The sequence below is a fragment of the Rhinatrema bivittatum genome, chromosome 4 (genome assembly GCF_901001135.1).
Source record: "Rhinatrema bivittatum chromosome 4, aRhiBiv1.1, whole genome shotgun sequence".
NCBI lineage: Eukaryota > Metazoa > Chordata > Amphibia > Gymnophiona > Rhinatrematidae > Rhinatrema > Rhinatrema bivittatum.
Window position 1 is genome coordinate 455,169,368 of NC_042618.1, and position 14,383 is coordinate 455,183,750.

The window sequence follows — 14,383 nt, forward strand, 5'->3', positions numbered from 1 at the left end:
TATTAGGAGCTACCACCCAAGAAAGAAATCTAGGCGTCGTAGTGGATAATACATTGAATCGTTGGCTCAGTGTGTTGCGGCAGTCAAAATAGCAAACAATGGTTGGGAATTATTAGAAAGGGAATGGTGAATAAAACAGAAAATGTCATAATGCCTCTGTATTGCTCCATGGTGAGACCGCACCTTGAATACTGTATACAATTCTGGTTGTCACATCTCAAAAAAGATGTAGTTGCGATGGAGAAGATACAGAGAAGGGCGACCAAAATGATAAAGGGGATGGAACAGCTCCCCTATGAGGAAAGACTAAAGAAGTTAGGACTGTTCAGCTTGGAGAAGACACAGCTGAGGGGGGATATGATAGAGGTGTTTAAAATCATGGTCTAGAATGAATTGAATAAGTTCTTGGAGGAGAAGTCCATTACCTGCTATTAATGTTTAGGAGCTTTCCTGGCTCCTAAACCATTTTCTGCAACACAGTATCCAATCAGCAGTTCTTAAATTCATATTAATACATAAACTAGCAGAGTGTCAGATAATCATGTTATAATGCTAGAGTTAATCTCTAGAGGTTGGCTTCAAGCCCCTACTCTCTGTTTATACCTCTCCACCTTGGTTTCTCTCCCACTCGTCGTTCCTATTCCCAGTTGCTCGCCCTTGTTATAATGTAACTTTTACTTTCTTCTCCCACTCTGTTTCCTCTATTTGAGGTTTGACTTGTTATTGTTAATGAGCTATTGTTCTATGTAAACCAAGTTGATTTGATCTGTATCAAGAGAGTCGGTATATAAAAACCCCTAAATAAATAAATAATAAATAAATAAATAAATAATGTGCTGTTCAGTGTGTTGCAGCACACTGAACCAACAATTTCAATGTGTTATCCACTATGGACACCTAGATCTCTATTACTAGCAACAATAACATGGAATAGTTTTTAGGTACATTGACCCTTTCCTTCAGCCCAGTACTTCTGCGTGTACGGGAGTTACGCGCATGGCTGGGCCCCATGCGCGTCCATGTGCACACGATGAATGCATGCACGGTCTTTTTAAAATCGACCCCGTAACTCCTAGATCAAAAATACATGGGAGTGGTGAGTCAAATCCACTTGGAGAAATACCTTGATGGCTTTAGAATCAGAAGTACTCAACTTAACTTGAATCTTTGTACAAAAGCTATTGTTATACCCTGAGGCGCAGGGAGGAAGTGAGGCCTATCTGTTAAATTATATAGTGAATGTAAAGAGACCGTTCTACTGTAATTACTTTTCTAATCTCTACCTGTAAATAAAAGAAGTCTTTAGAACAGCAAAACAGTGTGGTGTGTTTTGTGACATTAACTGGTCTTGCTATAACGTGTTCCTCTCACTGGTGGATGCCGGAGACTATTTCTCCCTCCCCCACATAATGGAGAACCCACCACTGTGGTTGTATCATGTTACAGAGTGAAGCAGGACTAGCTATCTATATAGAAAGATAATATATGTAAATAATGTATATAAAGATAATTGAACTTCAGGTGCCAACAAATTGTTACGACAGTGTCACCAGAATACAACATTCACCTGAAGCTCACTTTGGGTCAGGAACATACGGGAACAGAAAGGGCCAAGCAATCAGCAACAACAGTTATGGGCACAGAATTTCTTACTTTCATTGACATGGCAGTTAGGCCTCCTTCTCCAACTGTCTTGGCTAGGGCACACTTATTTATTTATTTATTTAATTTAAATCAGGGCCAACCATGATTCCTTCCGCATCCTTCCTTTCACTCTGTAGTAAATCCACGAGTCCCCAGCGATGTTGCTTTTAATGACTCTTCTAGCATTACGGTTTTGTAGTAGGCACGAGATTGTCAGCAAGTTTCTTATTAAAATGCACTGCTGTATATCAAAGCCAGTAAAATGCTGCGCAAACTGAAACACTGAACATCAGTTCCAAAATTACACATTATACCACACAATGCACAATGTAGTCATTTACGAAATTAGTTTAAATTGTGGTTTTTACCCTACAGGAAACAGATTGCAGACTATTCTTCCCACAGTAGCATTTTCAACAAAATAGAAATTTCTAAGCCAAAGCAGCAAACAAAAAAAATAAAAAGTTGTTTTTTTTTAATAAGTTACACAAAATTTCAAAACATCCTTACCAAGGTTTCAAAAATCCACCCTAGAGACTAGAGAACCAAATTTCCTATTGCACCTTCTTATTTGTTAGGAAACCTGTGAAGAGAATGGTATTTTTACACTGCAATCTCCACGAATAGTCATCATCTATTCAGCATATCAAATTCTAGAGGCGAAAGACCTACAAAAATAGTAAATACCAAAAAGTTTTATCCTGCCTCTCTCCTAGCCCTAGGTGCCATAAAACACATTTCTATATCTGTTAACAAATTGTTTAAAAATAAATAAATAAATAAAATGTTTCCCAGCACATTTCGCAGATTGCATTTTTCAGTTATATATCACAGAAACACCAGTGAAAATGTGGTAAAATGTGTTCTCAAGCACAGCAAAAACAAACAGGAAGGAAGGAAGGAGGGAGTGGAAGTAGCCAGAGACCTTGTCATGCTTCAATGAATTCAGATCAATGCTCAACTGAACGCTACACTCTGACTGTGATACTCAATCAGCAAAGGCTACCAGAGATCAGCACAGATGATACCCGAGTGTATACTAGCAACACATAACTGCGAAAGGCCATTCCAATATTTTGACACACAAGCAAGAGTAATATTGCCCTAAAAGTATGGTTATGGGTCATCCAATAGGCTTATGGTTTCGGGGTTAGCTTGCTTCTTTTTAACTCCCCGAATTGGTAACTCAGTTTAGAAAGTTATGCAAGACCTGGCTCTCTGTCCCAGGCTTTTGATCGAGGTGGTACTGATTTTTATTGTTTTAAATGTTATCACTCTTTCATTTATGATGTTTTATGCTGCTTGTTCCTTTTAATTTTTTTGTATTATGTTGAGATTGGTACATTGCCTTGAGTCTTCTTGGAATGATGCAATGGAATAAATATTTAGTTATTTTTATTATTTCTTCTATTTATCTATTAATTCCAAGGGTGGTTGGGCCTGTGGTCCCGGTTGCTGTTGGAATAGGGCTCACTGGATGGCTGGTTGGAATAGGGCCATCCAGTGCTCCCGTCCATGTGACAGGGGCCGGCCAATGGCACAACGGAATACCCTGTCACATGGTAAGGGCAAAGGGCCCATCGGCGCCAATGTTGGATTAGTGGGCAGCCGACGGCCCCGGGAGATCACTCCCGGGACACCCCACTGGACCACCAGGGTACCCTGTAAAAAGGTTTTTTTTGGGGCGGGGGGGGTCGGGAGGGTGGGGGAAGCTAAGGATTAGTTGTAAAGGGTCGGGGTGGTTTTAGGGGTTATTTTTGTGTGCCGTTTTTCCCGCCCTCCCCCAAAATGATAAGAGAACCCCCACGAACAATTTCATGGGGTTTTCTTATCGTTTGGGGGAGCCCCGATTTCTGACGATTTTTGAAATATCGTAACGATATTTTCAATCTCCGAAGCCCGATTTCACATCTCTAAGCCAATTCAGGTCACAGTACCAGGCAGGATCCCAAGGAGTAGATAGATTCCAAGCTGCTTATCTCAAGAATAAGCGTGGATATCTGCAACTCTCTCAATTGTTAATGGACTTTCCTCCAGGAACTTGTCCAAACCTTTTTTTTAATGCAAACTACACTAATAGGTTTCACCACATCCTCTGGCAATGAATTCCAGAGCTTAACTATGCACTGAAGTAAAAAAAAAATATTTATTAGTTTTAAAAATACCCATCTAATAACTGCATTGAGTACCCACTAGTTTTTGTACTCTTTAAAAGAGTGAACAACTGATTCAAGATTACTCCTGAATCTTTCACCCTCGTGGAAAGGAGGCTCTAGAAGAGGGGTCATGAGATAAGGGTGTAATCTTAAGAAATATTCCTTTAAAGAAGACGGTGGTGAATGCATGGAGCAGCTTCTCAGTGGAGGTGACGGAGACAAAACAGTATCTGAATTCAAGAAGTATGGGATAAATACAGGGGATCTCAAAGGAAGTGATGCTAAATTAATTGGACATATGAGCAGACTGGAAGGGTCATACGGTCTTTTTCTATGTTTTCTACTTGTTCTACTCTCATTTTAATAGACTTCTATCACATAGAAACATAGAAATGACGGCAGAAGAAGACCAATACTGCCCTCCAGTCTGCCCAGCAAGTTTCGCACTTTTTTTTTCTTCTCATACTTATCTGTTACTCTTGGCTCTTAGTACCTTTTGGTTCTATTTCCCTTCCCCCCCACCATTAATGTAGAGAGCAGTGTTGGAGGCTGCATTTAAGTGAAATATCTAGCTTATTAGTTAGGGGTAGTAACCGCCGCCAATAAGGCAAGCTACACCCATGCTTATTTGTTTACCCAGACTATGTAATTCAGTCCTTGTTGGTTGTCTGTATATAGATTCACTTTCTTCATTCCCCCTGCCGTTGAAGCAGAGAGTTATGCTGGATATGCATGAAAGTCCCCTCAGCCGTCTCTTCTCCAAGCTGAGAGTCCTAACCTCTTTAGCCTGCCTCATGGGAATCATTCCATCCCCTTTATCATTTTGGTTGCCCTTCTCTGTGCCTTTTCTAATTCTGCTACATCTTTTTTGTCCATCCTTTCGCTTTTCACGCTGAGCACCCAGCCTTCCCAACTGCCAATTACAGTGTTAGTTATTCTGAGGTAGTGGTTTGCTGTTTAACTTGTAACAGCTTTTGTAAATTTTTACATGAATCCCGGTATATAAAAATGTTAAATAAATAAAATAAATGTTGTGTGTGGCAGGTTAGCTAAGTCAGTTGGTACTTTACCCAGATAAAGCTCAGTTGGATTATGAGGCAATGAATCTTGTGGACACCCGACTTGATGGAGCTGGGACACACTGGGAGACCTCCTGGTACCACAGGGGCATGCCTGAAATTGGCAGGCCAGTTAATACGGCAGGGGGTCAGTCAACATTGTAGTTATGGGTTACATCTGTACTGGCTAAGAAAATGAGGCCTTTTCAATTAGCAGTGTTACAAACGGTGCTGCCCATGGCTCGTTAGTGATGTTGGTTTGATTGGCTTAGGTATTACCTATTGGCATATTTATTCCTACACTTCGCTGAGGCCTATAATTTCCACTAAGCAAGAGCCTCCATGACTGCGGCCTATAATTTCCACTTCGCTGCGGCCTATAATTTCCACTAAGCAAGAGCCTCAAGACTTGGCTGTTTCGACAAGCCTTCCCAGATCCATCGGACACACAATAGATGATTAACACTTCCCAAGACCTATGGACTTTGACATCCTTTAACTCCCACAAGCACAAGTCTCTTCTAACCACTTAATCTAGCACTAACCATGTTACCGTGTTGGTTTTATGTTTACTTAACTTTATGCCTTCTTAGGCCTTTCTTTCCAGCTGCTTAAGCTTCCAAGTTTTTACCATCCCTGTTGAATGTAACTTTGATTCTTCTGTTTATCCACTTATTTAAATATGTATTTTCTGTTACAATCCCCTTGTTCGATGTAAACCGACCTGATATGGTATTTAACCATGAAGGTCGGTATAGAAAAATACTAAATAAATAAATAAATGTTGTTACTTGGGGGGAGGATGGGATGCTATCCTAGTTGTCCATGTTACTATAAGGCAACACTAATGAATTGCAGTAGAAAGCTGCGATGTGAGAAATAGCCTCTTTTGAAAAACAAAACACCCCATCCATTTATGCATTTTAATGTAGTTCTGAGATTATAAGGAAGTTGCTTTTGAATGTTATTGTGGATGTGAAATTCCTGCAGTGACATCATTGATGCTCCACATGTGGGGCTACACTACTGCAATGATACCATCAGCCTAGTTCCAAATATCACACTGTTAGTGCAAATCGATTACAAAGTACCATGCTCAGAAATACACAAAAGTCAAAAGCAGTGACTCAATCAACAGCACCGTAATAATAAGAAGTAAAACAGGCAACCATACTGTTGGGGTCCATCTGGCAGGCTGTGATGACAGAATCAACTAGCAGCTAGGTCTGGTATGGCAAGCAGCAAGCTTTGCAAAATCTAAGAGGTTCATATTCAAAAGCATTTAGCTGGCTAACTCAGATGCTAAGAAACACAAAAATAATGAAAAAAATGTACAATTTAATAAAATAATCAAAATAGCTTACAAACCATTTACAATAACTTTTTTTTTTTTTAGATTGGCAAGCTTGAGCATGGGTGGCGGTGGATAGTGAACCATGGTTTTAGTGGCATGCATTTATTATCATTGTATCGTATTGGCAATTTGAGGAAGATTTAAATGAAACTATTCTACAGTTGATAAAGACTGGGGTAAGAGTTATGCTTCCCTGAAGAAGCCCTTTATGTAAGGGTGAAAAATAATTCTTTGTCGGGAACAGGAACGTCATATGTTATGGGTGTTATTATGCACACGTTGGCTATTTACATCTGAGACAAATATTTATGGAAGGAGGAGGAAGAATTAAGAAGTCTTCGTTGTCTGAAATTTTTGAACAGCACTTATCAAACGTTAAGTGTAAGATTTCAGTTTCATGGAAATTACCTTACATTGTAGTATGTTCTGATGATCTTTGGCATATATATCTGTACTTTTATTGCCTCTTGGTTTTACATATGGGTTTAGGAGTGGTATGAGTGATGGATTTGAGTTATAGTTATTTTTAGATATTGGGGATATTGGGTTGACACTTCCAGCGGTACAATTAGAGGATACCTATAATTGTATAATATATCATGTGATTATGTATGTACATCTACTGGTAGTAGGACTAGGGGGCACTCCATGAAGTTACCAAGTAGCACATTTAAGACTAATTGGAGAAAATTCTTTTTCACTCAACGCACAATAAAGCTCTGGAATTTGTTGCCAGAGGATGTGGTTAGTGCAGTTAGTGTAACTGGGTTCAAAAAAGGTTTGGATAAGTTCTTGGAGAAGTCCATTAACTGCTATTAATCAAGTTGACTTAGGGAATAGCCACTGCTATTAATTGCAACAGTAGCATGGGATCTTCTTAGTGTTTGGGTAATTGCCAGGTTCTTGTTGCCTGGTTTGGCCTCTGTTGGAAACAGGATGCTGGGCTTGATGAACCCTTGGTCTGACCCAGCATGGTAATTTCTTATGTTCTTATAAATAAACATTATTGTAAATGGCTTGTAAGCTATTTTGATTAATTTATTTTATTATATTGTATTCTACATTTTGTCCCTTATTTTTGTTTCTTATTTTTATGTATATGAGGGAATTCTAATCTTATCCTTCATTTTGAGTACCTTGTTGGTTGACTCAGATGCTACCCAGCTATGGCCAAAGCATTTAGCAAATCTGTATGTGCTTAACTATTTCCAAGCAATTACAGGTATAGATGTAGTTTATTACTTATTCAAGTAGATCTATCAGATGCACCCGTGGATAAAAATACTCATTATGCAATTTAACTCATCCCCCTCAAAAGTTAACATTTCCAGTCATGAGATGTTTGGAGCCACCATCTGTTTTTTCATTGTGAACTAGTACTAGCATCTCTTTCTCTACCTTCTCAGCCCAAAGCCATTCCAGGTTACTCACCGTTAAAGCTAGAAGTTTCCCGTAGGTGAGATGTGCTGGTATGTGGTCAGGTTTTGATCGCAAGGACTCCACGTACCAATGTTCTGCTTCAGGCACCTTGTTTTGTCTCATGTAGGCTTCTCCTAGCAAAGAAGTTCAGAATTAAAGTCAAAGGAAAACTTATTTACAAACAAATCTGTCGCACAAGAATTTGCAGTTTGTGATTTCTCACAAAGAATCACACCCACATGAAAGAAAGAAGGTGCTCTTGTGAAAGAGCGATAACGACAGAATAACGCTCCATTGTTGGGGGTAAGGAGCAGGTTTCCGCCTACTAAATTCCTCTGAAGTAAACTTAAAACAAAACATTTAATGATACAGAATTTGAGCTTTCCTAAAAGAGCCACATTCATATGCAAAAGTGTGTATGAAAGACATCTGGTAGAAGAAGAGGGAGGAGGATTATTTTAATCATCATTTAAATGCACTGAATCAGAATTAACTCTTGAAGCAGCATCTCAATAAAAGATGGACATTTTTTAAAATGTACTTTATTTGGAGAAAAAAAATCACAACACACAACTGGATATGTCTGTTGAAGTAATCATACTTTGTTCAAATCCATTTCTGTCAAACCATTCACATTTCCCTTTAGAGAAATTGTGAATGAGAAACACAAGATAAAAAAGAAAGCTTGCCTCAAGTTCTCACACTAAAACAAGTAGAATCCCAAATACACCCATGGCATATTATGGGAAACACTGAAATAGCATTTAAAAAAATAACCAGGATAAGCCCAAACAGTGCTGAAAAGTAAATCCCAATAGAAACACAGAAATGTTGGCAGAAAAGGACCAAATGGTCCATCCAGTCTGCCCATTAAGCTTATGGTAATATTTGCTGCGGCCTGTAGGTAACCCCATACTTACCAGTGTCCCATACTGTAAAAGACAAGAGTCCTCATTGGTTGGCATTTGAATCCAATTCCCCATTATGCCTTGCCACTGAAGCAGAAAGCAATATTAGAATTGCATCAACAGTATCAAGGCTTATTAGTTTAGGGTAGTAACTGCCACATCAGCAAGTTACCCCTCATACTTGTTTCCCCAGACCGTATAAATCGGGGTCTATATTGGTCGCTGTATGAATCCAATTCCCCTTTTCCTCTGCTGTTGAAGCAGAGAGCAATAATGGAATTGCACCAACAGTATCAAGGCTTATTAAGAACATAAGAAATTGCCATACTGGTTCAGACCAAGGGTCCATCAAGCCTAGCATCTTGTTTCTAACAGTGACCAATCCAGGCTACAAGTACCTGGCAAGTACCCCAAAAACTAAGTTATATCCCATGCTACTAATAGCAGTGGCTATTCTCTAAGTCAGCTTGATTAATAGCAATTAATGAACTTCTCCTCCAAGAACTTATCCAAACCTTTTTTAAACCCAGATACACTAATAGCACTAACCACATCCTCTGGCAACAAACACCAGAGCTTTATTGTGCACTGAGTGAAAAAGAATTTTCTCCGATTAGTTTTAAATGTGCTCATTGCTAACTTCATAGAGTGCCCCCCAGTACTATTATCCGAAAGAGTAAATAACTGATTCACATTTACCCGTTCTAGACCTCTCATGATTTTAAACACCTCTATCATATTCCCCCTGAGCCATCTCTTCTCCAAGCTGAACACCCTAACTTCTTTAGCCTTTCCCCATAGGGGAGCTGTTCCATCCCCTTTATCATTTTGGTCGCCCTTCTCTGTAACTTCTTAATCGTTTTTGAGATGCGACGACCAGAATTATACATAGTACTCAAGGTGCAGTCTCACTATGGAGCGATACAGAGGTATTATGACATTTTCTGTTTTATTCACCATTCCCTTCCTAATAATTCCCAACATTCTCTTTGTTTTTTTGACTGCTGCAGCACACTGAGCCGACAATTTCAACGTATTACCCACTATGACACCTAGATCTTTTTCTTGGGTGGTAGCTCCTAATATGGAACCTAACATTGAGTAACTATAGCATGGGTTATTTTTCCCTGTATGCATCACCTTGCACTTGTCCACACTGAATTTCATCTGCCATTTGGATGCCCAATCTTCCAGTCTCGCAAGGTCCTCCTCATTTTTTAGTTCCTTCAGAACCCTGGAATGCTTACCATCCGGTTCAGGTGATTTGCTACTGTATAGTTTGTCAATCTGGGCAACTAGATCTTCCAGGTTCAGTGATTTGGTTCAGTTCATCTGACTCATCACCCTTGAAAACTATCTCCGGAACCGGTATCTCCCCAACATCCTCATTAGTAAACACAGAAGTAAAGAATTAATTTAATTTTTCTGCAATGGCCCCTTTAACCCCTCGGTCATCTAAGGGTCGAACTGACTCCTTCACAGGTTTGTTTCAGATATATTTTTTAAAGTTTTTATTATGAGTTTTTTCTTTTACGGACAACTTCATTTCAAATTCTCTCTTAGCCTGCCTTATCAATGTTTTACACTTAAACAATGCTTATGCTTTTTCCTATTTTCTTCGGATGGATCCTTCAATTTTTGAAAGATTTTTTTTTTTTGACTAAGCCTCTTTCACCTCACCTTTTAACCATGCCTGTAACCGTTTTGCTTTCTTCCCACCTTTCTTAATCCAATAATTCTGGACTGTGCTTCTAATATTTTATTTTTAAACAATGTCCACACTTGTTGTACACTTAACCTTTGCAGCTGCACCTTTCAGTTGTTTTCTAACTACTTTCCTCATTTTATCAAAGTTCCCCTTTTGAAAATTTAGTGTTAGAGCTGTAGATTTTCATATTGTTCCCCTTCAAGTCATTAACTCAAATTTGATGTTATGATCACTATTGCCAAGTGGCCCCACCATCATTATCTCTCACCATATCCTGCGTTCCACTAAGAATTAAATCTAAAATAGCTCCATCTCGTTTGTTCCTGAACCAATTGCTCCATGAAGTAGTCGTTTATTCCATCCAGGAATTTTATGTCTCTAGCACGTCCTGATGTTACATTTACCAGTCAATATTGGGATAACAAATCTCCCATTATTACCGCACTGCCAAACTGGTTAGCTTCCCTGACCTCTTAGCATTTCATCATCTATCTGATCATTTTGGCCAGGTGGACGGGAGTATATGCCTATCACTATACTCTTACCCAACACATGGATTTCTACCCATGTAGATTCTACTGAGCATTTAGTCTCTTATACAATCTTTATCCTCTTGGGCTCGATACCCTCCCAGACATAAAGTGCTACACCCCAACCAAGTTGATGCTCCCCATCATTGCAATATAATTTGTACCCTGATACAGCACTGTCCCGCTGCCTTCCACCAGGTCTTTGAGATGCCAATTATGTCTATCTTGTCATTCACTGCTGTACATTCTCCCATCTTACTTAGCCTTCTGGCACTGACATAAAGACATTTCAAAGTACACATTTTGTTTGTATTAACAACCTGCTATTCAGTTGATATGGATAATTTGGAATTATTTAGCTCAGGTGATTTTTTACTTAGAGGCACATGGACTACTTTTACTTTTATTTAAACCTCTCTGTTGGGATGCCCTTACTCTCCTGTTTCATTAATATCCTTCAAAGATACATGCACTGCAGAGTGACTGTATGCTTTCCCCCTTGTTGGCTGAAGGGTAGTAATCACCACAACAGCAAGTTACTCCATGCACTCTTTTGTTCTTTTCCATCCTTCAGCCTTTAGGGATTATAGAAACATAGAAACATAGAAATGACGGCAGAAGAAGACCAAATGGCCCATCGAGTCTGCCCAGCAAGCTACGCACTTTATCCATTTTTTTTCCCTTTTTCTCTCTCCCACCTGTTACTTTTGGCTTCCAGTACCCTCCCAGCCCTAATTCCCCTCCACCCAATTTAGAGAGCAGCTTTGAATCTGCATCCAAGTGACATCCAGCTCAATTGGGGGTAGCAACCGCTGCAACAAGCAGGCCACCCCCTTGCCCCATACTCTTACCCACCCCTGTTTTTATTTTTTTTATTTATTTTTTTTTTGGAAATAGCAGCCCTCCATCCTTCCGCTCCGTGAAGGTGGAACACCAACTACTGGCCACTGGCATCCCGCTCCGTGAATGACTCTGTGGCTACTGCCGCTCCGTGCAGTGTTTGAATGCCACTGTGGCTACTGCCGCTCCGTGCAGTGTTTGAATGCCGCTGTGGCTACTGCCGCTCCGTGCAGTGTTTGAATGTCTCCACTTTATTCATGCCCTCTAGACTTGATGGATTCATAATATTTATCCCATGCAGTTTTTAATTTGTTCACTGTTTTGGGTTTTCCCCACCTCCTCTGGGAGGGTTTTCTCCGTGAAGAAATATTTTCTGATGTTGGTTCCGAGGTGTCCCACCTGGAGTTTTCATTTTGTGACCCCCTAGTTCTCCTGATTTCTTTCCAACGGAAAAGGTTTAACATTTGCACATCATTAAAACCTTTCAAGTATCTGAATGTCTGTATCATATCACCCCTGTACCTCCTCTCTTCTGGGGTATACATATTCATATTCTTCAGTCTCTCCCCATAGGTCTTCTGATACAGGCCGCACATCATTTTGGTAGCCCTTCTCTGGACCACCTCCATCCCTTTTGAGATAAGGGCTCCAGGACTAAACACAGTGCTCCAGGTGAGACCTCACCAAGGACCTGTACAAGGGCATTACCACCTCCATTTTCTTACTGGTTATTCCTCTTTCTATGCAGCCTAGCATTCTTCTCGCTTTAACTATCGCCTTATCACACTACATCACCATCTTCAGATCATCAGATACTATCACTCCTTTCACAGTCCGTGCTCAATCTTTCACTGCCCATCAGATAAAGCTCTTTTGGATTGCTGCACCCCAGATGCATGACTCTGCAACTTCTTGGCACTGAATCCCAGCTGCCAAATCTTTGATCACTCCAAGTTTTCTTAAATCACTTCATTCTCTCTACTCCTTCAGATGTGTCCACTCTTGCAGATCTTATATCTGCAAATAGACAAACTTTACCTTCTATCTCTTCTGTCAGGGTCGCTCACAAAGATATTGAACAGAAATCTGTCCCAAACCCAATCTCTGTGGCACTCTTTCTTCAGAGTAGGTTCCATTTTCCATTACACTCTATCTCGCATCAGTCAACCAGTTAGCAATCCATACTACTACCTTGGCACCCACTCCCAGGCTTCTCATTTTGTTCATGAGTCTATGTGGGACCGTATCAAAAGCTTTATTAAAAACTAAGTAAATTGCTTCAGAGCTCTTCCCTGATCCAATTCTCTAGTCATCCAATAAAAAAAATTTCAGATTTGTTTGATAGGACCTTCCCCTGGTGAATCCATGCTGCCTCAGGTCAAGCAACCCATTGGATTGTAGAAGGTTCACTATCCTTTCCTTCAGCAGATTCTCCATTAATTTTCCCACCACCGAGGTGAGGCTAACTGGCCTGTAGTTTCCAGCCTCCTCTCTGCTCCCACTCTTGTGAAGCGGGACCACCACTCCCGTTTCCAGGGATCTATCGAACAGATCCTTCCAGTGGACTCACATCTGAGCTCCTTCAGTATCCTGGGATGTACCTCATCTGGCCCCATGGCTTTGTCCACTTTCAGTTTTACTAGCTCTTCCCATATATTCTCTTCTGTAAAATGAGTTTCTTCTACTCCACCCCCATCCACAGTCTTTTCAACTAGCGATGCCTCTTCTCCAGGGTCCTTAGTGAACACCGAACTGAAGTATTTGTTTAATATTTCAGCCATTTGTTCGTCACTCTCCACCCACTGATTTTTGTTACCTTTCAATTTCACTATACCTCTTCAGACCTTTCTCCTTTCTCTGATATATCTAAGAATGTTTTGTCACCTCACTTTACCTCTTTGACAATCCTTTCTTCTGCCTGGCTTTTTGCTTTCTTTCTTTGTCTTCGTCAGTTTCACCAGATATTCTTCCCTGTGTTCCCCTTTTTGGAATCCTTTATATTTCTTGAACACTGTTCTTTTTGCTTTTATTTTATCAGACACCCTCCTTTGAGAAACTGATCGGTTTCTTATTTCTCCTACTTTTGTTTACTTTTCTAACATATAGATTTATTGCTCTTGTAATTGTTCCTTTTAGTTTGGCCCACTGTTGTTCCAACTCTCTCATTTTCTCCTGGTCTTCTAGTTCTACCTCCAGGCATGTCCTCATTTTGACAAATTCCATATTTTTGAAATTCAAAACTCAGGTCTTCGTGTGAATTCTCTGTACTCTATTTGTGATATCAAACCATACCATTTGATGATCACTGGTGCTGAGGTGGGCACCCACCCGGACATTAGAGACATTATCCCGAAGGATTTCAAAGGGGTATGGGATAAACACTGTGGATCCATAAAGGCTAGAGGATGGGAATGAAGAGAAGAGCCATGGGGGTGGATTACTGTAGTGGAGGCTACTACCAGGTGATTAGTACCCTTACTCAATAAGCCTTCGCATGGTTAATGCAACTCCAACATTGCTCTCTGCTTCAACAGTAAGGGGAAATGTGGAAAAGAGGATTTGCATTCAGACAACAACCAACAAGGACTGAACTTCACAATCGGGGTAAACAAATACACGTGGGGGTAGCGTGCTTATTACGGTGGTTACTACCTGCTACCAATTAAGCCGGATACATCACTTTGAATGCATATACAGCATTGCCCTCTGCTTCAACGACAGGGTGAAATGTGGAAAACAGGATTTACATTCAGACAACATCCAACA

At 40.2% G+C, this 14,383-nt stretch overlaps 1 protein-coding gene across 1 annotated transcript in view; it reads right to left on the bottom strand.

Annotated features, from left to right (window-relative positions):
- The window catches only part of TMTC2 (transmembrane O-mannosyltransferase targeting cadherins 2), a 369,412-nt gene that overhangs the window by 127,833 nt on the left and 227,196 nt on the right, over positions 1 to 14,383 (bottom strand). Inside the window, exon 8 of the mRNA XM_029597087.1 lies at positions 7,644 to 7,765. Within this exon, the coding sequence (XP_029452947.1) occupies positions 7,644 to 7,765 (122 nt within the window). The remainder of the gene's footprint in view (positions 1 to 7,643; positions 7,766 to 14,383) is intronic.